This window comes from Cydia pomonella, chromosome 26, assembly GCF_033807575.1.
Source record: "Cydia pomonella isolate Wapato2018A chromosome 26, ilCydPomo1, whole genome shotgun sequence".
Classification (NCBI taxonomy): domain Eukaryota; kingdom Metazoa; phylum Arthropoda; class Insecta; order Lepidoptera; family Tortricidae; genus Cydia; species Cydia pomonella.
In genome coordinates this window covers 11,257,405-11,284,969 of record NC_084728.1, presented here as the reverse complement: position 1 = coordinate 11,284,969, position 27,565 = coordinate 11,257,405, and the positions used below count along the sequence as shown (strand labels likewise).

Sequence of the window (27,565 nt, the reverse complement as noted above, 5' to 3'; positions counted from 1 at the left end):
AATCCGTCGACTTGATCACCCCGTCTGGACTGGCCTATAATCTTAGAATCGAATTATTGATCCGATAATTTTATCAGATTGGCGACAAATGGTCCCGCCTGGATTGGCCTTTAAAGAAAGGGATAAGTATAATTTTTAAAGGTTCTTACTGACTGACAAGTGGTGTTTACCAGACTATATACCTCTTCGGCCTTTTCTGAGCTTTTCATGCACGTATCCGAACATACATTCGTCTGGCAGCACTGAGTTTCTGTCAATGTCATTAACGTCATACACAGGCCAGCCCAAAATCGGTAGGAAAGTGATATATTTTATCGTTAAAATAAACAAGTAGTTAGAATATAATACTCTTCTTAACACTGGCTCTAGTAGTAAAAACCCTAGAATTTGTGCCTCCACAAGTATAATATAATATCGTGGTTAACATAGAGTACTACTTTTGTAACTCGACAAATCGATCAAGTTTTCATTGTATCGTGCTCCGCGTATTACTGTTGTCGTACAGTACTGTTGCCTAAAACGTAGCTTATTATTACAATACAGCCTGTTGAATGTAGGCTTCTAACCCAGCAGCCCAGGTTTACCTTCAGAATATTTTCAAGACATTGAGGAACGACGATATTGTCTTGACGGTAGGAGGTCGAGACATTATGTCACTAGAGGCGATGGACGTGGAGAATTCCGAATGTGTAATTATGATAGGTCAGTTTTATGATAATAACTAGAATATCACAGTTAAATCTTATTAATTTGGCACTTCGATGGTCTGGTATACCCATTAATCTAAATAAGGGTGCAAGCCGCGCAAGTGCTCTCTCTAAGTGTAAGTTTATTATCTATGCTTGCATTATCACAATGCCTCCAATTTATAAATGGTTAAAAGCAGGTAATGGTGGAATTTTCTTTGTATTTAATCTTTTAGTTATATAGTGTACTATGACAGTCCTACAAACATATTAAAATATATGGTTCTGTACCTTAAAAGGAAAAAAGGGAACCGTTATAGGATCACTTTGTTGTCCGTCTGTCCATCTGTCTGTCTGTCAAGACCCTTTTTCTCAGGAACGCGTGGAGGTATCAAACAACCAACAAACAACTAAGCCAACGCAATCAAAAGATATGCCGCAAATTTCCGCACATTTTCGACACTCGCAAGGGCAGGGTACTTCCCTTGAACTCAGAATCTTGAAATTTGGTACGAAGCAACGTCTTATAGCACAGATAAAAAATTGCAAAAACCGTACATTTTTACATCATATAATATTATATACCTACAGGTTTGTACGGAACCCTCGGTGCGTGAGTCCCACTTACATATTGGTAAGTGTTTGATACGAGTTTAATATACATTTGCTACCAAACATGAGTACTATCTCGGATGATCAATGTTTGAAATTCCATTGATATGTCAACTTTTTCAATTGTTTCGTTGTACAACAACGCTATATACAACATTTAAATCCTTTTTATAAAAAATAAGAAAAAAAAATAACTAGGACTTTTTTCCTTTAACATACTTATCCATACCTAGAAGTTAACGGAATTGAATGTCAATCAGTTTAAGAACAGACTAGACAAATACTTAACCAGCGCAAAGAATACATATTAAGCGAAGATCACTCAGATACAGGCAACTATCAGTTGTTTCAACTGCCTGCCTGATTAATAAATAATAAAAAATAAAAAATAATAATTCAATAAAAAACACGGTGTATATTAATTACAGATTAGAAATAAATAAATAATTGAAATACTTAAAGGAAACTACCCTTTCCTTAAAATCTCCATACCCGCAAGTTGACTGTCCTGACTTCTAATTGCAGAAAGCAATGGCTCTGAAGACGAGTTTAAATATGAGGTGGCCCTGGAGCCAGGGTGCGTAGACCTGCCTGTGGACTGCACTGCAGGTAAGAGCTCGTACAGATCACCTCTACTCATACAACCCATATAATAATACAATAGTAGTAGTAGTAAAACACATTATTGCATAAAACAAATACATAACTCAGGGAGAATACAATGAATCTGTACAAAGGCGAACTCATCCCTTTAAGGGATCTCTTCCAGTTAACCTTTGAGCAACTGAGAGAGATAAATAGGAAATGGTAGTAAAAAATATTTCAGAACCTTCTAAATTCCATAAAGCATTGTCAGTACCATCGTTATAGCTAGGGGTTAGTAAGAAAAGTACATTAAAATCAAATCCAAACATAATATAAATAATTCATAATATCGACATTACAGCCAAGGCAGTACAGCCAGAGAATTCTTTATAAAAAGTAGAATCATGACAGTAGTTTCATTATTTATATTTAATAGCCTGTTAGAAATCCACAGAAGCAAAAATGATTTTAAAACACGGAAGGACATTCATACATATAACACGCGTAATAAGGATAAACTATGCGTTCCTTCGACGAAGCTAGTAAAAACATTTAAGCAAGGTATCTCCCTAAAAGTTACCCTTTACAATCTATTGCCTCTACACATAAATAATTTAACATGCATACAATTTAAAAATAAACTTAAACGTTTCTTCCAATTAAGTCCATTTTACTCCATCAATGAATTTACAGATAAAATGAAAAATTATGATTTTATTATGTAAAATAATTCTAAGCGTAGGTGCTTTTATACTGTATTATATTGATGTATTTGATCATTTACCATTTAATATATTTTGATTTATATAATTTTGTCTACCTATATACCTAATAAGACATTGCATGATTAGTTTTAGCAATGACCTGTATTTTGACATGCTAGATGTAACGTTCTGTTGTTACTTGGCCAAATAAAGAAACTTGAAACTTGACATAATACTTTCAACAATGAAATCACGATTCATATTAAAATTACATTAATTGAAATAATGAATATAAAAATAATTCATAAGTTAATATGTCAGATTCATAATAAAATAGACTAGAATAATAATTAGGATGTCAAAATTTCTTATTCATAGATTGATTTTTTCTTAGTCAAACTAAGATTTGTACAAGATGGCAAGATTGAAAAGAAGCAGCTAACCTTAGAAACTTAACTATAAGTAAATATGATGCATTAAGTGCATCGACATACCTATATAAATTTACAATATACTTACATATACATAAATATAATAATACATACGATAAATACAATATATATATATAGATACATTGTATATTAAAATATGTAACTGCACACGCCTACCTACTTTCCTTCCAATTGACATTGATTTGAAAGCCATATCTTTAATTTTGCCTTCAGCATATAATAGAACACATAGAAGCACAGTTAATTTACTGACATAGAACTAATTAACGGGTTATTTTCACTAGTTACCACCACGTTGTTACCACTGATAACCGTTGAGATTTTATTTCTCTCTTTACCCAAGAGAACAACTGAGAATTCTTTTTCATAAAGTTTTACGAGTATTTCCACCCACATCAAACTAGATATAGAAACACTTAAAGCTAAAATAGAAGTAGAACAATTAAAATAGTTCATTATTGCTATTTTTTCCCCGTATTGATGCACGGAAAGCCAGTTTCTAAATATAATAGGGTTTTAGTAATGTTACGGTAGACCGACATGAGGGAACAAAAAAAGAATAAACTGAAAGAGAAAAAGATAACAGCGCCTTCAAGAAAAGAGCGTAATCACATCTCAAATACCGGCAACGCTCTTACACCCCCTCTGGAGTTGCGGGTGTCCATGGGCGACGGTTATCGCTTACCACCAGGCGCTTCGTCAGCTCGTTTGTCACCTATATAAAAATATAAGCAATGCGCGCTTGTACTTTTGCAAAGTACTAATAATAATAATACGAATAATAATAATATTAAGTCATAATTTATTGTATTTTTCTAATGTATTCATTGCTGACATTTGATTTATAATTATAATTGTCATTTTTTTTATTGATTTAATTTTACCATTTACATTTAGTTAAATGTAATACGATTGTGTAAGTATTTGGACGTGTAATTATTTATCAATAAATATATGAATATGAATGAATGGAAAGCACTCAGGGATTCTGGCTACTGCGAACATGGTGAAAGCACTGCAGGAACGCGGCAGCCCAAATAGTGTCCGATTTTTTTAAATACCACGACGATGGCAAACAAGCATACGGCCCGCCTGATGGTAAGCAGTCACCGCAGCCTATGGACGCATGCAACTCCAGAGGTAATATATTATTTTATGCCAAAAAAAGCCTTCATCATGTTTTAAAAGAGCTCTTCAAACTGCTGGACAGTTTTCTATCAAACATAGCTAAGCACCACCGCAAGAAAACTCGTTTTCACGTAAATAAACCGCATCGAAATAGGTCCATCCGTTGGAGACCTACGATGCCACAAACAGACATTGGCGCAAACATATAACCCCCCTCTTTTTGCGTCGGGGATTAAAAATGGCCCAATTGCCATGTATGTGTGGTGGCCCCGCGCTGACCTTGTGGCGTCTGGGTAGTCTGTGGTTATTAACCGACGAAAAAAACGGAGGAGGTTCTCAAGTCGACGCGTAGGTATATTTTTTTTATGTATGACCAGGCATAACTTTTTACAGAGTAGTTCGATTTTGATAATTATTTTTTGATTGGAACCTGGATCTCGGTGCCAGCCTCAAACAAACTTGAGCACCTTAGTGAAGCGTAAAAAACGGAAGTTCGGGAGGTGCTCAAGTTTGTTTGAGGCTGGCACCGACTCCAAAAATAACAGATTGTAGATATATAAATACGCAGATTTGTGTGATTGATTTCAGAAGTATGTATATAGTAGTGATGGGTAGGACATCAATTTAAAATGAGTTTGTATGAGTACCTCATTCTAAAATGAGGTGTTACAATGTCTTACTTCAAATGAGGAGAGGTACTAGCACTTTTGCAGCATCGACTATTCCATCAACTCCAACGGCAGCAAACCATATTTAATGTAAATACATATTTAGGCATTGCTAAACTTCCTTTTAAATATTTACTTGGAGTGCAATTCTGGAGGTTTAAAACAGAACTTTAACAACAGAAGACATACATTTAAGAATCAAACTAAGGAGTTAAAGTACATACATCCTATTGCAACTTAATTTGATGCTTTTATGAAACTTGTTCTAATTTAGCAGTTTATTATTTTTATTGTTAGATTGTTCAGGATCAATCCTTGCTACTTGATATCATTTTAAGTTTAACATTCATATATTGAAATAAATACTAACCATAAACTACCAAACAAACAATTAACAAACTAAGGAGAACAAATCCAATATTTTTTGTACCATTATTATATAGAAATTACTAACTTACCACCTCATAATTTATCAGTAATAATAGCATTGTAATATGATAACAAACGAAAGCCTCAATAACGTTCGCGCGGTAATGCCACCGGCGTGTAATATACACTTGATTTTTGTATGCAAAAGACACAAAGAAAGACCCACAGGTATATTTTATCGCGAAAACAATGTTAATATATTGTTATTTTGGTATAATTATAAGAATGGTCACTGATCACTATTTATAAAACACAACTAAAGATTACGAACAACTTTTTCGAGTTTCTCGTACTATAAATATGTCAAAATCATAAATGATCGAAATACTATACGAAGCACGTTAACAAAAAGTATTACAAATTCAAATCGTTAAAATGTACATGTTTATTTCACCTATACAAATTATATTTACTTTTTTATTCATAAACTAATGTAAAATCTCATATTTTGTGAACGCGACTATATTATATTTCAATAATTTAAATAATATTTTGGTCTCTTAAACGATAACTGTTTCTAAGCTAGCTTCGTAAATGCCCAGTGAGACTTGGTTGGCATTTCAATCGCTTATCAAGTAACCATTTCACTGTCCAGTCTAATTGATTCAGATTATACATGACACCAGCAATATGAGTCTTGAGGTCAGGTTATACTGGTATGCGCGTTAGTACAATAATAGCTAACAAATATGGAGGCCTACCGCGAACCACAAAGTTTTGCTTTGCTATCGCACTTACGTATGAAATTACAAGTGCGACAGAGAGAAAAAACTTTCTTCGGTAGGTTCTTTGATGACTTAGATTTTTCGCTTTTGACAAGTAACTTAGCAATGCTAGGATCAAAATGGCGTAATATGTATGTAAGCTTGCGGACGCTTACGCTTGTTTTCTTTCGTGTTTCATTTTTAACGTATTTTCGATGAGGTGTTATTGAAGCACGGCGCGTGTCTGTCTCACTCCCTCTTTCGGTAAATCTAATTCATTGTTTCATTTTGAAAGGATTTTTGAGGGATTGAGGCGAGTGAATGGTACAAACAACGCATTTCTCGGTGGACCTTTTGTCCTTGCAATAAGGTTTGTAGTTGGGCAGTTGATAGTGTGAGCGATGAATGCGATGACGTCAATGACTCATTTCTTCATTTGAATGTCGGCGAGCACCGAGCGCCTCGCGACTCTCTTGCGAGTTGTGAGGAACGCGAGTGAGTTTGAAAGGCTGAGAGTTTTTTTTTAAATTTGAAGTGTTTGAATGGTTTGAGTGGTAAGAGCTGTGTGTGATGCGCGCGAGTAAATGAGTAAAATTTGATTGAGGAGTGATGTATGACATTTATGCGGTGTGAAGTTCTGCGACAATTTAACTAAATGAGTGGTACAAATGAGGTGCCTCACGAGTGAGCAACTCAACACTAATATAGTTCATACTTTCTAGATGTAATTAAATTGACATAAGCCTAGTGATTGTATTAGGTATAATAGAAAGTGTATAGAAATATATTATAATTGTAACTGTAGGGTAGGTATTCACTTGCGTTATTGAAGACTAAATCATTATTTTTTTCTTTTCAGTGCGCTATTGTTTTTTTGTCGGTCGATTAGTTTCGTGTTAGTACCGGTTTTTTTTATTGCCTTTTAGTTTTTTATCGGCGGTAATTTTTTTTTTGTTAAAAAGTTTTTTTTTCATTCTTTAATTTACATCAACAACTTATGATTTTTTGTGCAGATGAGGAGGCAGAAGACCCTTTAAGGATGGACAGTGGGTCGGAGGGAGCCGACGAGTTCAAGTTCGAGGTGGCCGTGGAGCCCGAGTGTGTGCTCGTGCCCGTCGAGATCGAGAGCATTCACGGTGACTTGCTTGTAATAACATATACCATAATACCGGGCGCGTTGGAGGGTCTGCCATCGTGTGGCCTGAAACGGTAACATAAACTGTACGTTGACACTTAACGCCGAACCACGTGCTGCCCTCTACAGTTCACGTAAATTGCATGTGTAAATGTGCATTGTAAATTCTGCCATCTGTAATGTAATTGTAATTGGAAGCTTAAACTCGACATTTACACTTCGCGCCAATCGAAAGGGGGCTCCAGTCCTGCCTCCTACAGTTCATGCACGATTCCTTAGGTTCTTAAAAATCATGGGCCGTAGTAACAAAAGGAGACGTAGTCAAGTTTTGTAAAAATAGGCCCGAGATTGAGTCTAATACCACGTCGGTGTCAAACAAGCATGTGGCCCGCCTGAGGGTAAGCAGTTACCGTAGCTTATGGATGCTTGCCACATGCGCCAGCATCCATAAGCTACGGCCAGGCTTGCCAGGCCACATGCGCGTTGCCGACAGGTCTCATATGGATTGTTTTGGTCGCCATACCTTTGGCCTATGCTCTAGTGGATGGCGCCACTTGTTGATATTCAACAAAATAACACATATCAGTGAAAGAATAAGGATCAAAATCAAATGGCGTTCTAAAACTTTTTATAATGTGTCGAAAGATGGCATTAAATTTATTGTGGCTACAAAGTTTACTTTGACAGTTCACCTCTATTTCAAATTCTCTTTGAAGGTCAGATGGCAATAAATAAGTGTGTTTTTAAAAATGAAATTTTTGGCAAACTTAATAAATTCCTAAGTATTTTTTCTAAATTTGTTTTTTCATTTTGTTATGCTCAGTTATGTATAATATGCTCCGTTCTAAGTACTAGTATTAGCTTGATCGTCCCGAAAAAAAAATCTCTCTTTTTCTCTCTGTCAAGTTACTTTTTATTCTAGCAATCCCCTCCCCCTGTCAATAGTCAATTTCTGTAATGTTTCAGACAAATCCCGCCCCTTCCTACTCCCGCTTTGCGATCACGACGCCGCCGACACCACAAACTCTGAAGAGGAGTTACAGGAAACTTACACAGACTCTCCACAAAACGCAGAGAACGTCTGTGACAACTGCGGGAGAGCATACGCACACAAACGAAGTCTGATCCGCCACATGGTGATCTGTCTACCCGGGACGACACCTAACCCTAATATAGTCACTCAAAGCACTACCAGGGCAAAGAAATTTACCTGCGAAATTTGCCAACAAACGTGTGACGATTTTGAACATTTAAAAAGTCATATCCGAAGCCACACAGGAGACAAACCATTCACATGCGAAATTTGCAGCAAAGAATTCGCACTTTTATACTATCTGAAGAAACATAAGCGAATTCACGCCGGGGAAATATCATGTGAAGTGTGCAATAAAGCATTTGCAACACCTAGTCATTTGAAACGACATCAATCAACTCAAAGGTGTGCAAAGACATTCTCGTGTAAGCTATGTGACGAGAAATTTGCAACGATAAGTAGTTTCAATATCCATCAGCGAACTCACACTGGTGAGAAAATATTCTCTTGCAAGAGTTGTCCGAAGAAGTTTACGAGCTCGAGCAACTTGAGGATACACGGGTATATTCACACGGGGGAGAAGCCGCACAAGTGCGAGTTCTGCAGCAAGCGGTTCACGCAGGTGAGCACTCTGAACAACCATCGGCGGGTACACACAGGTGAAAAACCATACTCATGCGAATATTGCTTGAAGAAGTTTGCGTTTTTAGGCAATTATAAGGCACATAAACTTATTCACTTATAATAACGTTAAAGTCGGTTTAGAAATGAAATATTGGATGAACACTTTAATATATAATGGTCGAAGGGCTAAAAGATATAAGTTGTATTATTTATGAAAAACAAATAAAGAAGATGTGTATATTTCTGTTGTTTATTCTTTTCAGTGTGACTTTAACATTATGAACATTTACCATTATGTAGACGGTTTAAAAATGGCCTATATTATCTATAATCATAATATGTTTTTGGTAAACATTTAATTTTTAGTACAAGCTTTTAGCGCTGACAGAACTTTTCTTACCACGGACAACTAATACTCATCAAGACGATTCTAACAAACCCAAACACAATTAGTGTAGACTCTGGCGTCAATTGCTTTTTGGATTTTGAATGTAGGATGCTTGATTAATGACTGGATGATTGAATAACGTATGCAGATGAACTTTTGAATGATTTTAATACAAAATTCTTCATTACATGCAGTTTTTACTATATAGGCTTATTAACTACACCATTTTGACTCTGATTTTGAGTTTAAAAAAAGGGCGTATGTGTGCGCTCGTCAACAGCGAACGGCGAAGAGTGATATGCAAATTAGATGCGGCTGCCTCCCCCGCGCGGTGCATTCCCCTCGGATCTCCGTGAGTTAGGGTTCCTTAACATGCCCCCCGGCGTTGAAAGTCTTGCTTTCAACAGGATCGTCATCAAGTGGAAGAGGACAGATTCGATTGAAGGCTCTTCTGATGATGCCTCGATGTGTTTGGATATCGGCGACTCTGTTTACTCCGTCTATGCCTGGATGGACGCGCACGATACGTCCAAGACTCCATTTTAAAGGTGGCACAGCATCTTCCTTGACGATGACCATCGTTCCTGTGTCGAGGTGTCCTTTGCATGACCTCCATTTGGTTTTTTGCTGCAACTCAGAGACGTATTCCTTTTGCCATCTTGTCCAGAAGTGCTGGTGGATTTGTTCAATGCGATCCCATCGCTGTAATCTGGTCGGATTTATGTTCTCTAGTGGAGGAACTGGCAGAGCGGTAAGAGGACGTCCGACCAAAAAGTGACCTGGCGTTAATGGATTAAGATCTGATGGATTTGAAGACATTGGTGATAGAGGTCGTGAGTTAAGCGTAGCTTCAATTTTGACTAAAATTGTGTATAGCTCCTCAAACGTAAGGTGGGAGTCGCCTATAACTCTGGTAAAATGATATTTAAAAGACTTAACCCCAGCCTCCCATAGCCCCCCAAAATGAGGTGCGTAGGCTGGAATGAATTTAAAATCAATAAATTCATTCGCCATGAATTCGGAAATGGAGGAAGAGTTTTGCTTTAGAAAAGCTTTAAGCTCATTTTTGGCCCCAACGAACTGAGTGCCATTATCTGAAAAGATTGTTGCTGGTTTTCCGCGACGCGCAATAAACCTGTGTAAGGCAGCAATGTATGCCTCCTTTGTTAAACTTGTGACTAGCTCGAGGTGCAGACACTTAGTGGTGAAACACACAAACACTACAACGTAGACCTTTATAAGTTTGCATCCACGTCCCTTACGGTCAGCGGCGAGAAGTGGTCCCGCGTAATCTACACCCGTGGTTTGAAAAACATAACCTGGATTGAGGCGCTGCTCAGGCAAATTACCCATTATAGGGCTGACTGTTTGAGCCCGTAGCTTGAAACACCTCAGGCATTTGTGTGCGACAGATCTGGCTAAATTGCGACCACCGATAGGCCAAAACTCTTCTTTAACTGATGCTAATAATAATTGGGGTCCAGCATGCATTAAACGAATATGCTCTGCGAGGAATATAAGTCGTGTCAATGTATGTTTAGATGAAAGCAATACTGGATGCTTTTTATCGAATGAGAACTGTGAGTTATTTAATCTGCCGCCTACTCTGATTAGTTCTAAGTCGTCCATAAATAGGGATAACGATAGTAGTTTGTTTTTATAAGGTAATGTTTGTTTTTTAACTAACTGATCATATTCTTGAAATGATTGCTTTTGAGACCATTTCAAGAGTAAAGTGAATGAATCTTGTAGTTCATCTGTGGAGAGTGGTCCAGATTTTTTACTGTTTTTGTTTCTGCAATTATGAATAAAACGCATTGCATATGCTAGTGCTCTTTTCAATTTTAGTAATTTAGAAATCTTTTGTAGTCAATTAAACCATGATTTGTGTCTAAAGAGACTGCTGTAGCAGTTACCATTTCTGGCATTTCAAAATTGTTTTTTACAAAGTTACTTTTAGGCCAATTCGTTTCATCCTCTTTTAGAAAATCTGGGCCATTCCACCACATTGACAAATTTTGTAATTCTGACATTTTTACTCCGCGAGATAACATATCTGCTGGATTTAGAGCTGTTGGCACATGGCGCCATTCGTGATTAGCAGTGAGCTCTTGAATTTCAGCAACACGATTTTTAACGAATTGTTTTAGCTTATTAGGTTGCGTTTGGAGCCAACCTAAAACGATAGATGAATCAGTCCAGAGAATACATCTTTTTATTGGTATACGGATAGATTTGAGTACTTTCTCAGTCAGACGTGCAGCGACAAGGGCACCGCACAATTCGGTACGCGGAATAGTCGTAGGTTTCAAAGGCGTGACTTTACTTTTTGCACATAGCAATTTGATCTCCACTTGTCCGTTACATTCCGATCTAACGTACAAGCATGAGCCGTATGCGTCCTGAGACGAATCACAAAAAGTGTGAATTTCAATCACGCTATTTGGATCGTCCTTGATGACACAGCGCGGCATTTTTAAATCAAGTACATGACGTAATTCAGATTGGAACTTGTGCCATAAATTTACAATATTTGAGGGTAAAGGATCGTCCCAATTACATTTTAATAACCAAAGTTTCTGTAACATGATTTTAGCTTGAATGACGCATACGCTTAATAAGCCAAGCGGATCATATATCTGTCCTATGGCGGACAGAATTGACCGTTTGGTTGGATTTTGCTCAACATTTTGCTTTATTGAATAATATAATTTATCATCAGGTGGTGACCAACCCAGGCCCAAGGTATTTGACGAACCTTGGTCGCCGAGGTTCAATGTTTGGCATGAATCTGACTGAGATAGTTCTATATTGGATCTGATTTTACGGAGATTGAAACAACCTGTGGATAAAACTTTGCAAACGCCTTCTTTTATTTTTATTAATTGCTCCTTTGTTTGAGCACCTGTCACTAAGTCGTCGACATAAAAGTCGTCACTAATGATTTGGGCTAATTGTGGATCTGGGCATTCCAAAGCAAGTTGTTTCAAACACCTGACGGCTAAAAATGGCGCGGATGCTGTCCCATACGTAACTGTATTCAATTTGTATATGTTTAATTCTTTAGTAGGATCATCCCGCCAGATAATTTGCTGTAAATGCCTTTGATTTTCATGAACTAAAACTTGCCGGTACATTTTCTCAATGTCTCCGGTCAAAACGTATGGGTAATGTCTGAATCGCAAGAGAATTGATAATAAATCACTCTGTATAGTGGGCCCGACCATTTGGAGGTCATTGTATGAAACCCCTGAACTCGTGGCAGCACTGCCATTAAATACAGCCCGAAGCTTTGTAGTGGAGCTTTGTTCGCGCAAAACTCCATGATGTGACAGATAAAATGGCTTTGTGTTGGTTTGCGTGTCTGATCTAGTCTCAGACATGTGTCCTAGTTCAATATATTCTGACATGAAGTCTGTGTACATTTGTTTTAATAGTGGTTGTTTGGCTAACCTACGCTCAAGCGATAGGAAGCACTGTTTGGCGCGATTGAATGAGTCACCTAAGCATGATTCTGGCTTCTTGAGAGGAACTGCGACGGAAAATCGCCCATCTGGCATTCGAGTAAAGTTTTCCACGAAATTCTGTTCACATAAACGCTCTTCTACCGAATATACTTGCTTAGAATTATCCGGAACCTCCTCAAGACACCAGAATTTAGCTAGCTGATCCTGTACTGTATTGTCCGCGATCAGATTACAATGTATTGGTTCAACTGAATTTGTGTGTTTATGATTAAGCCCTCTGGTAGGCCCGCCAACTATGTAACCGAGCTTTGTATTTTGTAATATTGGATAACCTGTACCTAAACTAATTTGGTCCTGTTCAAGCAGCTCCCAGAATATTTCTGCGCCCAGTAGAATGTCTATGCTAGACGGGTTGTAGTATTCTGGGTCTGCCAGTATTACATGTTTAGGAATGTTTAGTTTAGGTACATTTGAATTTAAAGTTACAATTTCCGGTACAACGTAGAATGTCATGTTGGCTTTAAATTGGCTAGTTCTCGATTCGATTGTTGCATTGCACTTTTTTGTGATATGTGACAAAACTTGCTTATTTAATCCAATAATGGATGATTGTAATTCTGTGTGTTTAATTTGCAATTTACGTAACAAGGAATCCGTCATGAAGCAAGACATGCTACCATTATCAATAAAGGCTCTTACTTCATGGCGGTGGTTGTCCTTGTCGTACATGTGGATCACGGCAGTTGAGAGTACGCCTCGCCCTGTTGGCTTGAATGAATGCGACGTCGCACCCACAACTGATGGCTCAGATGATCCTGATGCTGTTTCTGGATGAAGCACTGAATTATGTTTTTGTGAACATTTCATGCATGGGCCCAATCTGCAAACGCGAGCCTGATGACCGGGGCGGAGGCAGTTCTCACATAACTTGAGCCTCCTCACCGATTCTGCTCTCTCGTTGATAGATTGTCCTAGAAACTGTTCACACCTATAAATGCGATGATTTTGCTTGCACAAGGGGCAGCTGTAATTGTATGACGTATATTTTGGCTGTGGTGCACTAGTGACTGCTGCGAGACTCTTTACGTACTCGGCAGATTTGTATCGATCAGCTCTGGCGCTGACATTTGTATTATTATTACTCATGTGTAATGTTTCAAGTAAATCGGCTCTGTTTTTTAAGAATGAAGTGAAATCATCTAATTTAATACCTTTTAAATCAGATTTATGTTCTTCCCATTCCCGCAATGTCCTTGAATCTAATTTTGTACTCATAATATAAATAATGAGAGTGTCCCATGAAGTGGTGGGTTCTCCGAGAGTCTCTAAGGCTCTTAAGTTTTTAGTAAAAGTGTCTATTATTTTACGAATTGATTGATATGATTCTTTTTTATTTTGTTCTAAAGCGAACAGCGCTTGGATATGATTTTGAATAAGTATACGTTTATTGTCAAACCTGTCGCACAACAAATCCCAAGCGATTTGATAATTCCTAGCTGAAAACTCTAAAGATTTGATTACCTGCGCAGCGGCCCCCTCCAGGGATGCCCTTAAATAATGAAACTTCTGTATGTCCGATATCGCCTTATGTTCGTGTATCAAAGAGACGAATAAATCGTGAAATTCCAACCACTCCTCGTACTGACCGCTGAATTTGGGGATCTGGATTGTCGGTAATTTAATACCACGAGTGCTTGTGCGTGCATGCATCTCAGCGTCACCTGAAACGTACGAGTCACTGGACGAATTATCATCATTTTTAACAGGTTTATTGGCGTTTAAGATCTCCTGCGCAAGGGCAATATTCGCGTAAAACAAATCTTCAAACTCTGTGCGGGCGGCGGAGTGAACGGCCAATTCATTTTCATCAACTAAAACATCAATTTCACATTGAATTTCCTCAAATTGTGTATAAAGTGCGTCCATTCTGCTTAAACGCGCTTGTAGTTCAATCACTTGTAATGACGATAACGAATCTAATTTTTCTACATAGTTAATGAAATTGGTTAGCCTCCCCTTAACTGCACCACGCTTACGTATTAAATCTTTTAAGTCCGACATTGTGCTGGGCTATGGGAATAAAGGTTAAAATATGTTACTTGTATATAAAAACTTAATTAAATGATTTTAAAATTGTATATGAATCGTAATTGAATTGTATTTGTATATGAATTGTATATTAATCGCTTTGTATAGATTAATCGATTTAAATTATGTCTTAAATGTATATGATTTGATTAGTTAAAATACTTTGTATAAGTCTTAAACATGTAAACAAATGCAATGCGATTGCATTTTGTATTTAAATCCTAATGAGTTATTGATTGCATAACTTGTTTACGTAAAAATGCAACGCGCATTAAGACGAAATTCGCTCGGCCGCGGCCGCTGGCCGGCTAGCAACAGCGCGCTTGGAGACAAAGTACCTACTACCTATGCAATGATGTGATAAACAACTAATGATTTCAAATTTACGAATTGATTGCACTTTGCTATTTATGAATTACGATTTAAATGTTTGATTTGCAATGAAAAATACACATAATAGTATGCAGTAATGTAATAAATCTTTAATATGTACTATTTATCGTTAAGTTTAACTTTAATTGCAACGAAATATTTGTAATGTATAAAATTAAATGGCTTACGTACCTAGTTAACGCTATAATGGTAACAGTTTGGAAAGAACTCACTCTTAACCACTCGTTTCGGCCTTAAATTCCACTTTAATTTCGACCAATCCTTTGCACTTAACGGCTTGTTTTTGTTTCACATAAATGTATAATGGCTGATTTCTTGTCTGAATGAAATAGGTAGGTAAATGTCTTGACTCTTCGGTTCAGCTGGTTAAAACGTTCTGGATTCCTTTTAGGGCTTGATTCTTGTATATTTGGCTCGATGAAGGACCATGTAGACTTTGGCGTCAATTGCTTTTTGGATTTTGAATGTAGGATGCTTGATTAATGACTGGATGATTGAATAACGTATGCAGATGAACTTTTGAATGATTTTAATACAAAATTCTTCATTACATGCAGTTTTTACTATATAGGCTTATTAACTACACCATTTTGACTCTGATTTTGAGTTTAAAAAAAGGGCGTATGTGTGCGCTCGTCAACAGCGAACGGCGAAGAGTGATATGCAAATTAGATGCGGCTGCCTCCCCCGCGCGGTGCATTCCCCTCGGATCTCCGTGAGTTAGGGTTCCTTAACACATTGACTTTTGAATTTTCTTTATTCGCCGTTGGGAGAGTTCGTCCTCCAAAGTACTGAAAAGTGGCCAAACCCTCTAACTTCTTTAAACTTATACAAAAAACATTTTCTTATTATTTTCTGTAGAGTCTTGTTCAAGCAAATTGCTAGTTAATTACGGACTAGTTGGATTATATCCGAATAGGTTGAGTTGGGGCAGCCAAAAAAATACGTGTCAGTTATTTTAGAATAGTCTATAACATATATAAAAATAAATGAAATCGGAGCCGGACAGTTGGGTCTCTCCTTGTTTTTTTTTTTTTTCTATTTTATTCACAAATAAGCTTGTTAATAGAGCAGGCCGGCCTCACCGCGTGTCGAGCACCACGTCGGGCGCGGCGCCGGCCTCGCGCGGCCCCCACGGGTCCCACGGGGCCCACGAGTCCTTCTCGACGTCCGCCGAGTGCCGCGCGGGCGACCACGAGCGGTTCTCTTCCAACGGTTTGCCTTGTATCTCGCTCAGCATCTGTAGGTGATAATCTAATCAAATAACATTTATTCTCAGGCCCTTATCTTTACCTTACAGACTAACGTTGCGTCGCCATCAGATATATCGGAGAGGCCGAGGTGCTCACAAATATCTGAGCACGTACTCTAGTGCCTTGACAATAGAGGCGTAAATAACTTTAAACATAAACAAAAATATTCATTTATAAACGTGAATATTTTGGTGACATAATAAAAAAAAGTTTTTTCATCACACTTTCTTGTTGCACAGTATATCTGCATAAAATAAGATCTTTTTCGAGGAAGTGTGATGAAAATATCTGAACATACCCTTTCAATCCACCACCACCTTCTTGTTGCTGTTGTCCTTGTCCGACACACCCGACGGCGGCCCTACCTGCGCGCGGGTCTTGCCCCCGCGCCGCTCCTTGCGGCCGCGCTCGTCGGCCACCTTCTTGTTGTTGTTGTCCTTGTCCGACACACCCGACGGCGGCCCTACCTGCGCGCGGGTCTTGCCCCCGCGCCGCTCCTTGCGGCCGCGCTCGTCGGCCACCTTCTTGTTGTTGTTGTCCTTGTCCGACACACCCGACGGCGGCCCTACCTGCGCGCGGGTCTTGCCCCCGCGCCGCTCCTTGCGGCCGCGCTCGTCGGCCACCTTCTTGTTGTTGTTGTCCTTGTCCGACACACCCGACGGCGGCCCTACCTGCGCGCGGGTCTTGCCCCCGCGCCGCTCCTTGCGGCCGCGCTCGCCGGCCACCTTCTTGTTGTTGTTGTCCTTGTCGACACACCCGACGGCGGCCCTACCTGCGCGCGGGTCTTGCCCCCGCGCCGCTCCTTGCGGCCGCGCTCGCCGGCCACCTTCTTGTTGTTGTTGTCCTTGTCCGACACACCCGACGGCGGCCCTACCTGCGCGCGGGTCTTGCCCCCGCGCCGCTCCTTGCAGCCGCGCTCGCCGGCCACCTTCTTGTTGTTGTTGTCCTTGTCCGACACACCCGACGGCGGCCCTACCTGCGCGCGGGTCTTGCCCCCGCGCCGCTCCTTGCGGCCGCGCTCGCCGGCCACCTTCTTGTTGTTGTTGTCCTTGTCCGACACACCCGACGGCGGCCCTACCTGCGCGCGGGTCTTGCCCCCGCGCCGCTCCTTGCGGCCGCGCTCGTCGGCCACCTTCTTGTTGTTGTTGTCCTTGTCCGACACACCCGACGGCGGCCCTACCTGCGCGCGGGTCTTGCCCCCGCGCCGCTCCTTGCGGCCGCGCTCGCCGGCCACCTTCTTGTTGTTGTTGTCCTTGTCCGACACACCCGACGGCGGCCCTACCTGCGCGCGGGTCTTGCCCCCGCGCCGCTCCTTGCGGCCGCGCTCGCCGGCCACCTTCTTGTTGTTGTTGTCCTTGTCCGACACACCCGACGGCGGCCCTACCTGCGCGCGGGTCTTGCCCCCGCGCCGCTCCTTGCGGCCGCGCTCGCCGGCCACCTTCTTGTTGTTGTTGTCCTTGTCCGACACACCCGACGGCGGCCCTACCTGCGCGCGGGTCTTGCCCCCGCGCCGCTCCTTGCGGCCGCGCTCGTCGGCCACCTTCTTGTTGTTGTTGTCCTTGTCCGACACACCCGACGGCGGCCCTACCTGCGCGCGGGTCTTGCCCCCGCGCCGCTCCTTGCGGCCGCGCTCGCCGGCCACCTTCTTGTTGTTGTCCTTGTCCGACACACCCGACGGCGGCCCTACCTGCGCGCGGGTCTTGCCCCCGCGCCGCTCCTTGCGGCCGCGCTCGCCGGCCACCTTCTTGTTGTTGTTGTCCTTGTCCGACACACCCGACGGCGGCCCTACCTGCGCGCGGGTCTTGCCCCCGCGCCGCTCCTTGCGGCCGCGCTCGCCGGCCACCTTCTTGTTGTTGTTGTCCTTGTCCGACACACCCGACGGCGGCCCTACCTGCGCACGGGTCTTGCCCCCGCGCCGCTCCTTGCGGCCGCGCTCGTCGGCCACCTTCTTGAACTCGTACACGGACGCGTGCCGCGCGATGGCCTCCGAGCGCGCCTTGTTGTTGTCGTCCTTGTGTGCGCTGTCCCTGTCGAGCTTGTCTCTGTGTGTATCGTCGATACTGATCTTAGTGTCTTCTGGTGTCCTGTCAATGGTTGAAGTCAAAATGGCGTCAATGTTTGTTCATTTTACTTTTATACTAAACAAGATTTATACTTTTATAACGTTCCTGAGTGATGGATGTTTTTAGGGTTCCGTAGCCAAATGGCAAAAAATGGAACCCTTATAGATTCGTCATGTCCTTCTGTCTGTCCGATTATTTTAAGTAAATAAGTGTTTGTAAATAAATTATACTAAACTATATCAGTATTCTATTATTGACATCGTCGCCTAGTACCCACAACACAAGCCTTATCGAGCTTACTGTGACTGGGTCGATCTGTAAAATTGTAATATAATATTTCATAAAAATTGTACAGCGACCTATAAAATTGCATAGGACGAGAGACGGTAAATTTTTCCACTTTTCCTTTATAAACATTATGAATATTATGATAAGTATATTTACATAAAAAAACCGGCCAAGTGCGAGTCAGACACGCGCACGAAGGGTTCCATACCATTACGCAAAAAACGGCAATAAATCATGTTTGTTGTATGTGGGTCCCCCTTCAATATTTAAATTATTCTGTTTTTAATATTTGTTGTTAAAGCGGCAACAGAAATACATCATCTGTGAAAATTTCAACTTTCTAGCTCATGGTTCATGAGTTTCAGCCTGGTGACAGACAGACAGACGGACGGTGGGGTCTTAGTAATAGGGTCCCGTTTTTACCCTTTGGGTACAGAACCTTAAAAATGGACTAATAACCTGTCTCTGTCTCCCCGTGCGTCCTTGTCCCTCGCTGTGTCCGCGGTGAGATGTATCTCGACGCTGTCGGGGCGCGCGGTGTGCACGTAGAACTCTTGCTCGCTCGGAAGCCATGGCCGGAGCGTCTATTAAAAATATTACTTTCATACCTACGTCAAAATATTAAACAAAAAGGGAATAGTATAAATAGTTTTAATAACCTATTTTAATTCTAAATTCTGGTATTCATGCCCTATTAGTAAAACGCAGTGTTTACCTGTCGGTGTGTGTCCTGGTCCCGCTCGGGTTCCCCGCCGGCGCGCCCGGCGGCCGCGGCCCGCAGCATCGCGTCGGTGTGGTTCAAGCCTATACACAACGCGATACATAAGAACACCGAGATATTTTGCTGGCACTAACGTTAAGTATGTGTATTGATGTGCCGTCGGACAATATCTTATACCTTTAAACGAGCAATTCTTGTATATATATATATATATATATATATTTCTGTGATCTCGGAAACGGCTCTAACGATTTCGCTGAAATTTGGTATATGGGGGTTTTTGGGGGTATACAATCTATCTAGATTAGTCTTATGTTTGGGAAAACGCGTGTTTTCGAGTTTTCATGCGTTTTTCTTTCGACGCAGAATATGGTCGCTAATTTCGTGTTGCCGGCCACTGTCCGTCTGGTCCAGCGGGTTATGACGCGGATTGCTAAACGAGTGTTACAGGTTCGAATCTCGCCCGGTGACTAACTTTTGTTTTTTTTTATATGTTCAAGTTTATATATAATTTTTTAATTGTTATTGTTTTAGACAAGTTTAATTTAGTAAAAAAATAACCTATGTAATAAGAGAAATTGACAATAGATGGCGTTACTCTGTGACAAGTGCTGTAAGGTTAAAATCAATTGTTAATAATAATAATTGTCAGTTCACATTTTACTTTTTAAGTTTATGTAGATTATCACCTATACACCACCATATTACAATAAATAGTTATAACCGAGCAAAGCTCGGTCGCCCAGGTACTGTTGATTTAAACTAACAAGATTCACACTCAGAATTTTTAAAAGAAAACATCACTCACACTTACGTTTCTTATTTGGCCTGACGTTTCGAACGTGACATGTTGACAGGGGATTTCGTCTTCGTGGAATCCAGTCATTAGCAAATGTAAGGGTGAAAAATCATCCAACCGTGACAACCTTAACAAGTGACAACCCTAGCGTAAAAATGAATAATCAAGTTCAAGTGCGGGTAGTTCGCAAAACCCGCGCAGCAAGATGTCGATATGATTCTCGCCAGTCTGCCTCTGTAGCCACGAACGTAACGTCACGTTACAAACGCCAGGCAAAATAAAAAAAAACGTCAGGGTACAAAATTAATTCCCGTTTAAGTTTAAAAATTATTTTTTGCCGTTGGAAAGTATTGTTGTCAAAAGTTATATTTTAAAGTAAATTTTGCCTAATTTCCACATGGATTGATGTCGGAAGCTTCAATAATTTTTGTATTAGGGGTGAAATTTTTCATAACTAAAATGTTCCTGAATTTCCGAAAAATTTCCCACATTTGTTGAAACTTTCCATAATTGCACATTTGTACGTATGTGGCTAATGCCTGGTTAGTGGCCTGTGTGGGAACCACGAGTACCGATAGCCTAATCCTTCTCGTGCATTAAGAAGGCCTATGCCCAGCGGCGGGACGCTTTACATATAAGTAGGATGAATTAGCATGGATCTGTAGAGGAACAGATTAGTATTAATTAATTTGACGACCGGTGTGGCCTAGTGGGTAGTGACCCTGCCTACGAAGCTAATTGTCCCGGGTTCAAATCCTGGTAAGGGCATTTATTCGTGTGATGAGCATGGATATTTGTTCCAGAGTCATGGGTGTTTTCTATGTATTTATAAATATTTATATATTATATATATCGTTGTCTAAGTACCCTCAACACAAGCCTTATTGAGCTTACTGTGGGACCTAGTTAATTTGTGTAATAATGTCCTATAATATTTATTATTTATTTATTTATTTTGGCCAAAAGCCCGCGATTATGGAAGCAAAATCACCTCCATTTAGGAGACAAAAACAAAGTAAATAATAATAATAATGTACGTATGCTACACCCACGCTCGTCAGTTATGAGATTATACATCCCACGGAAGTGTGCAGGTCGAGGCTTCCTAAACGCTAAAGATCTCCACAACCGCGAGGTGTGCAATCTCAGGTATTATTTCCTTAACAACGAGTGTGGGATGCATCGTGATGTGGTGGCAGTAGACAGGAACCTCACGCCGCTCTCCTTGGCAAACGAGAACTGGCGCAAACCTGTGGTACTAAGTACTGCGGATCGCAAGGCGGCATGGCAGAGTTCACGGGCGGTTCTATAAGGCCCTCACGGGACCCGACGTGGACCTGCTCGCGTCGGTGAACTGGTTACGATTCGGGGACCTCTTCGGTGAAACCGAGGGTTTTGCCTGTGCAATTGCGGACGAAGTGATGATGACGAACAACTATCGGAAATATATCCTGAAGGACGGTACGGTCGACATTTGTCGGGCATGCCGCCGTCCCGGAGAGTCACTCAGGCATATAATTCCCGGTTGTTCTCATCACTTACTTCTTAATGCGAAAAAGACGAAATGTGTCAAATTTTCGCTGCCGAATGTAAGAAAATGTGAAACTATCATTACATTAAATGGCGAAACGCTGGACCTTGTCGAGAATACGGTTTTTCTGGGCCTTACTTAAGATAATAACCTGCAGTGGGCCCCTCACATATCTGCCCTGGCGAAAAGGTAGAGCTCTGCCGCGTATGCAGTAAGAAGAATCAGGCAGTTTACTGACGTGGAGACAGCTCGCCTAGTTTACTTCAGTTACTTTCACAGTATTATGTCTTATGGCATACTGGCGTGGGGCAAAGCAGCTGACATAGAAACCATCTTCGTTCTTCAGAAGAGAGCAATCAGATCTATTTATAACATGGCTTCTCGTGACTCACTGAGAGAACGATTCAAGGAAATAGATATTCTCACAGTAGCTTCACAATACATTCTAGATGTGATAATGTATACGCATAAGAATATAAAGTCCTTTAAGAAACTGTCTGATATCCATAGTTATAATACGCGAAATAAACATAAGTTAGTAATCTCCAAGTTTCGTCTACAGAAAGTTAAAAAATCGTTCATGGGAAACTGTGTAACATTTTATAACAAAGTACCCTTAGAGGCATGGAACCTGCCCTATACTTCATTCAAGAAATATGTCAAAAATGCACTTCTCAAAAAGGGATACTATAAAATAGATGACTACTTGGGAGACACGGAATCATGGCCAAGTATCCAGTCTCAAAAGCTGTAATAGTTTTGCGTGCAGTGTCCCGGAGAGGCATATGGCGCTGTTGTTTCTAGCTGTTCAACCTTATGTATTAATGTTTGTTATGTTTTAGTTATTTTGATGATGACATTGACATATTAAATACACAGTAGTTATGTATTCTGTAGAACTAGTTTTAAGATTGTTAGCTCAACAGTCTCTTGACGTGAAACATGTATTTCATACAGTTTTTTATTTATTTTTTATTCTTTGACATTTGGAGAACCTTTACACCTCCAAATCTTATTAATGTCATTATTATTGTGTATTATTATTTTTCTCAGACCGTGGGGACCTTATACATCTCCAAACTTAATGTATTAACCGTGGAGACTATACGTCTCTGTCATATTGTATAATATACTTGACTTGGTAAATACTAGTTATGTATTCTGTAGCATTCGTTTATGAGACTGCTAGTTTAACAGTCCAGACGCGGTTTATTTATTTAGTATAAATTTTATTTTGATACTTGGAGAGACTTTACACCTCCAAATTTTATTAGTATTAGTACTCTGACATTGGGGACCTTTTACATCTCCAGATTTAATGTGTTTTTAACCATAGAGACTATACGTCTCTATTGTATTGTAGTAATTATTTATTTTAAGATTATTATAATGTAATGTTTACCCAGGTATTGGCTGTTGTATTTAGAAATGTTGTTATGTATTTTTCATGTCACTATATGATGTTACTATAAATGTTGTATTGACTTGTAAAAGAGCCCTTGAGGCCTACTTGCAGAATAAATTTTTGAATTTTGAATTTGAATTTTGAATCTTGCTAACGGCGAGTACTTGCACAGACATAATCTCGTAGCCAGGATTATTCACCAGCAACTTGCTCTTCTATACGGCCTTGTGGACCGCGAAGTACCGTACTACAAGTACTCACCACCGCCAGTTCTCGAAAATGGTCGTGCCACGCTCTATTGGGATTGATCTATTATCACTGCCAGGACTATTGTAGCCAATAAGCCTGACATCGTGATAATAGATCGATCGCAGCGCCGGGCCGTGCTCGTCGACGTAACCATCCCCCATGATGAGAATCTCGTGAAAGCCGAAAAGGACAAGTCCAGTGAGCACCTAGACTTGGCTCACGAGATAACCGCCATGTGGGATGTTGATTCGACGACCATTGTCCCGATAGTCGTTTCAGCGAACGGTCTCATAGCGAAGAGTCTCGACCAACACCTTGAGAGACTCTCGCTAGGTGGATAGAGCAAGGGTCAGATGCAGAAGGCGGTGATCTTGGACACGGCGCGGATAGTCCGGCGGTTCCTCTCTTTTTATAATGTGTTTATATAATATCTTTTGTAAGTAATTAAGTAAGTAAATATTCTTTATTGCACCAACAATTATACATTGTATAATATTATTATATTGTATATTATTGTTAAGTATTTGTATTGTTTTGTAAGTGTTTTTATATTTTACTTTTATATACATGTTGTTAAAAGCCTAGCCTAAGAAAGGAGATAATAATAAATTCTTTATTGCACACTACATTAAAAAAGACAGAAATTGAGAAAATATATTAATTGGTAGGTAACAACAGGCGAACTTATCGTTAAACAGCGATCTCTTCCAGACAACCTTCAGATAGTGAGATGGCATATGTAGATAGGGAATTTTTAAGAATATAGAAAGCAACACAATTTGGAAAAAAATATATTACATAATTTTCATGCATGCAGCAGTGTTTTGAGTTGTCAACTACATTCATCCCAATTATCCCAAAGCCTTCCCGGCGCAACACCCGCGCCCTCCACTCAACTACAAAACACCTCTTCCGCCGTTTCAAGCGAATGCACGCTCCGCGTCGCGCTCCTTCTAAATTAATTATTTCTTCATATCCGTCGCTGCAAAGTTAAATGTAAATCAAAAGGAAAGTTCCTCATGAGCCCCTCGACCTATGAACGTATGTGGCTGTCAGTGGAAGGAGAGGATCTTCATAATCGGTAACCACGAGGTTAACGAAAGCGCTGCTGGATTTCATGTAAGTGTGTCTCTCAAGTTTACTGCCGCTACAACTACTATTTGTTTTCTAATAATATCGACAATTCTTTTATTGATAAATAGGAACACGCAGGTATTCACCCCTTCCTGCATGGAATAAAATTGTTAAATATCATATCCGCCATATATGACTTTGTATGCGGTAAAGGGTTAAGAATAGTATTTTATACAATAATGACATAATAGAGAGAATCCCGTACCTAACATAGGCAACTTAGCAAGCTGCGTTCCCTGTACACGGTACTCGACTGAAAAGCTTCATTTTGTCATTATTGTATACAATACTTTTTCTACGAGTCTTCTAAAATAATATTTTTTTTACTGCAAAGCTTAAATTAATGACAAAATTGTAGCCATAAACCGCAAGTGGCGGCTTCCGTTTCCGTGAGGTTTCCGCTGTCGGCGCCGAGCTTCAGCTAATGATCGAGGCGTTCCTTTCTGTCATGTTTGTGCGAGCAGGACACCTATACACGTGCATAGTGCTGTCTCACCCGGCCACAGACACACTCACCACCAACGGCGACGAAGTCTCCGCTGTCGTCGAGCAGCAGCGAGTGCTGGAGGCGCTCCTTGGAGCGCTTCGGGAAGTGTTTCTTGTGGTGCCGCTTCTTTGGCTGCTGAACACAATGTCAATGTGGAAATGGAAAAGTGTGCTAGATGTAACCAAAGAGAATTAAGTATAGAGGCGTATTGTCAAAGTAAATTTTGTAAACAATTAAATTTACTGCCATCTTACGACACAGGACTAAAACTCTTAAGAATGACATACATATGGCTATTTGAATAAGAATTCGTTTATTGTTTACCGTGTCAAACAAGATGTTAAAATGATACAGAGTCACAACGGCTACCCTACCCATTCACTGATATGTGTTAAATATCAAACGGTGTCGCAATTTACTCGAGTATAGGTCAAAGGTATATCGTCATCTATTCGAGCATACATTCTTGATTTTTCGTGGCACGTTTTTTTCATAGAATTTATTTATCTTATATGGAGCTATATTACTACATACATACATATCTTTGATGTAACTATGCAAAGGGTTATAACCAGAGTAGATCAAGGCAAAAAAGTTTTCTTAGCATAGGTAATCAGTAATCAATAATATAGCAGGCAAACGAGCAGATGAACCGCCTAATGATAAGCGATTACCGTCGCCCATGGACACCCGCAACACCAGAGGGGTTGTAAGTGCATTGCCGGCCTTTAAAATGGTAGCGCGCTCTTTTCTTCGTACGGTAGTATCGGTGTAGGAATACCGCAGGCGACAGTTCATTCCACAGTTTAGCCGGGCGAGGCAGGAAGTTTTTACCGAGACAACGAAAACGCGACACGATAATGTGGCCGTCGCGTTTGTAGCGTAACTCACCTTGGCGAACTCCGTCGTGGGCGCCGCCACGGCGTCGTCCGGGCGGCCGCGGCGCGTGCTCAGCGGCGCGCTCGTCCACGGCTTCTACAACAATCATTACAATCTCCAATGACACCAATCTTACATAGTGAAATCTGGAGCGCCCAACTGGGCAAGTACCTCCACCGCACAGAAGACTACAGCCATTTATGTTTACTACTGCTGGTACTTATCCACTTCAATGTTTATTTCCAGTCCAGAGAGCTTTAGTACGAGTAGCATAACGGTAAGAACGTGCGACTTTCCATCCGGAGCGTGAGTTTCTAACCACGGTTTTTCATCATCAGGAAACTGGAGTGCCCAAGAGGGCCTATACTCCCGTCCGTTGAAAGGTCAGGAGGCCTAGCCAAAATGACAATCGTACATCGATAATGACAAAGGAAAAGAAAAAAAACATCGGAATATCTACAAAAAGTCATGACTATTTCCATGCGTTGCAGGCGCCCATAGGCTACGGTGACTGCTTAACATCAGGCGAGCCGTATGTTTGTTTGCCACCCTCGTGGTATTAAAAAAAAGCATTATTTATGTTTAGATTGGCGTTTTTTATCAACGATTTGTCATTCAGGCTAGGCCCTCAGGTATAATACACGCACTATGGATATGGTGGCTTCCGGCGACCCGTCGTCAGGCTCCGGTGTGGTGTGGACACGTTCCTGGTTCCGCAGGTCCTTGAGGTCAGTGACCTTGTTCTTGTGACTATTGTTCGTCACCTTAAGATGATGGAGTGAATCAGGTATGATACCCACTATGGTAGCTTCCGGCGACCCGTCGTCAGGCTCCGGTGTGGTGTGGACACGTTCCTGGTTCCGCAGGTCCTTGAGGTCAGTGACCTTGTTCTTGTGACTATTGTTCGTCACCTTAAGATGATGGAGTGAATCAGGTATGATACCCACTATGGTAGCTTCCGGCGACCCGTCGTCAGGCTCCGGTGTGGTGTGGACACGTTCCTGGTTCCGCAGGTCCTTGAGGTCAGTGACCTTGTTCTTGTGACTATTGTTCGTCACCTTAAGATGATGGAGTGAATCAGGTATGATACCCACTATGGTAGCTTCCGGCGACCCGTCGTCAGGCTCCGGTGTGGTGTGGACACGTTCCTGGTTCCGCAGGTCCTTGAGGTCAGTGACCTTGTTCTTGTGACTATTGTTCGTCACCTTAAGATGATGGAGTGAATCAGGTATGATACCCACTATGGTAGCTTCCGGCGACCCGTCGTCAGGCTCCGGTGTGGTGTGGACACGTTCCTGGTTCCGCAGGTCCTTGAGGTCAGTGACCTTGTTCTTTTCGAACACGCGCCCGTTGTTGATCACCTTAAAAAAAAACTTACTTGTTTTATCAAAAGTATTTCATTTGTATACCGTCTGTTACCGGCAAGTGGGCTTTTTTTAAGTAGGGTAAAGTAACATAGTTCTTTAACTTAAACCATGACCTTAATTTAATTAATAAACTGAAAATTCAGACTTTATTAACTTTCTAACAAAAATTTAATTGGCAGCGATGTACAGCGCAGTAAATTGACAAGTGCCACTGATAGCTCTTCATACTTTGTTTATTGCGACGTTTATTTCAAGAATTAGCGATACTAGTATTTCTATTACCTTTATTACCA

The 27,565-nt window shown here is 40.8% G+C and overlaps 4 protein-coding genes across 9 annotated transcripts in view; 1 reads left to right on the top strand and 3 right to left on the bottom strand.

The window, feature by feature from the left end:
• The first annotated feature begins 122 nt into the window (after positions 1 to 122).
• On the top strand, positions 123 to 9,000 carry LOC133531884 (putative zinc finger protein 833). Of its 5 annotated transcripts, none has more exons than XM_061870283.1 (5): positions 267 to 293; positions 544 to 702; positions 1,824 to 1,907; positions 6,982 to 7,104; positions 8,070 to 9,000. In XM_061870283.1, the coding sequence occupies exons 2-5, from the start codon at positions 651 to 653 to the stop codon at positions 8,879 to 8,881; spliced, it is 1,071 nt and encodes a 356-aa protein (XP_061726267.1). In that variant the 5' UTR covers positions 267 to 293; positions 544 to 650; the 3' UTR covers positions 8,882 to 9,000. The 5 variants fall into 5 exon arrangements, with proteins under 5 accessions (XP_061726268.1, XP_061726270.1, XP_061726267.1 ...); XM_061870287.1 differs by having other exon boundaries at positions 1,727 to 1,907; XM_061870284.1 differs by lacking the exon at positions 544 to 702 and having other exon boundaries at positions 123 to 293.
• Positions 9,001 to 10,992: 1,992 nt separating this feature from the next.
• LOC133531933 (uncharacterized) lies at positions 10,993 to 15,830 on the bottom strand. Of its 2 annotated transcripts, none has more exons than XM_061870369.1 (2): positions 15,268 to 15,830; positions 10,993 to 14,336 (listed from the first exon to the last, which is right to left on the bottom strand). In XM_061870369.1, the coding sequence occupies exon 2, from the start codon at positions 14,323 to 14,325 to the stop codon at positions 10,993 to 10,995; it is 3,333 nt and encodes a 1,110-aa protein (XP_061726353.1). In that variant the 5' UTR covers positions 14,326 to 14,336; positions 15,268 to 15,830. The 2 variants fall into 2 exon arrangements, with proteins under 2 accessions (XP_061726353.1, XP_061726354.1); XM_061870370.1 differs by having other exon boundaries at positions 15,309 to 15,830.
• A 183-nt stretch (positions 15,831 to 16,013) lies between these two features.
• LOC133531869 (uncharacterized) lies at positions 16,014 to 26,103 on the bottom strand. Its single transcript, XM_061870265.1, has 7 exons — positions 26,077 to 26,103; positions 25,918 to 26,001; positions 25,056 to 25,161; positions 19,416 to 19,504; positions 19,160 to 19,284; positions 18,241 to 18,433; positions 16,014 to 16,336 (listed from the first exon to the last, which is right to left on the bottom strand). The coding sequence occupies exons 1-7, from the start codon at positions 26,101 to 26,103 to the stop codon at positions 16,178 to 16,180; spliced, it is 783 nt and encodes a 260-aa protein (XP_061726249.1). The 3' UTR covers positions 16,014 to 16,177.
• The window catches only part of LOC133532233 (polypeptide N-acetylgalactosaminyltransferase 1-like), a 43,069-nt gene continuing 41,544 nt past the window's right edge, over positions 26,041 to 27,565 (bottom strand). The window contains exon 18 of the mRNA XM_061870812.1: positions 26,041 to 27,266. Within this exon, the coding sequence (XP_061726796.1) occupies positions 26,526 to 27,266 (741 nt within the window). The 3' untranslated portion in view covers positions 26,041 to 26,525. The remainder of the gene's footprint in view (positions 27,267 to 27,565) is intronic.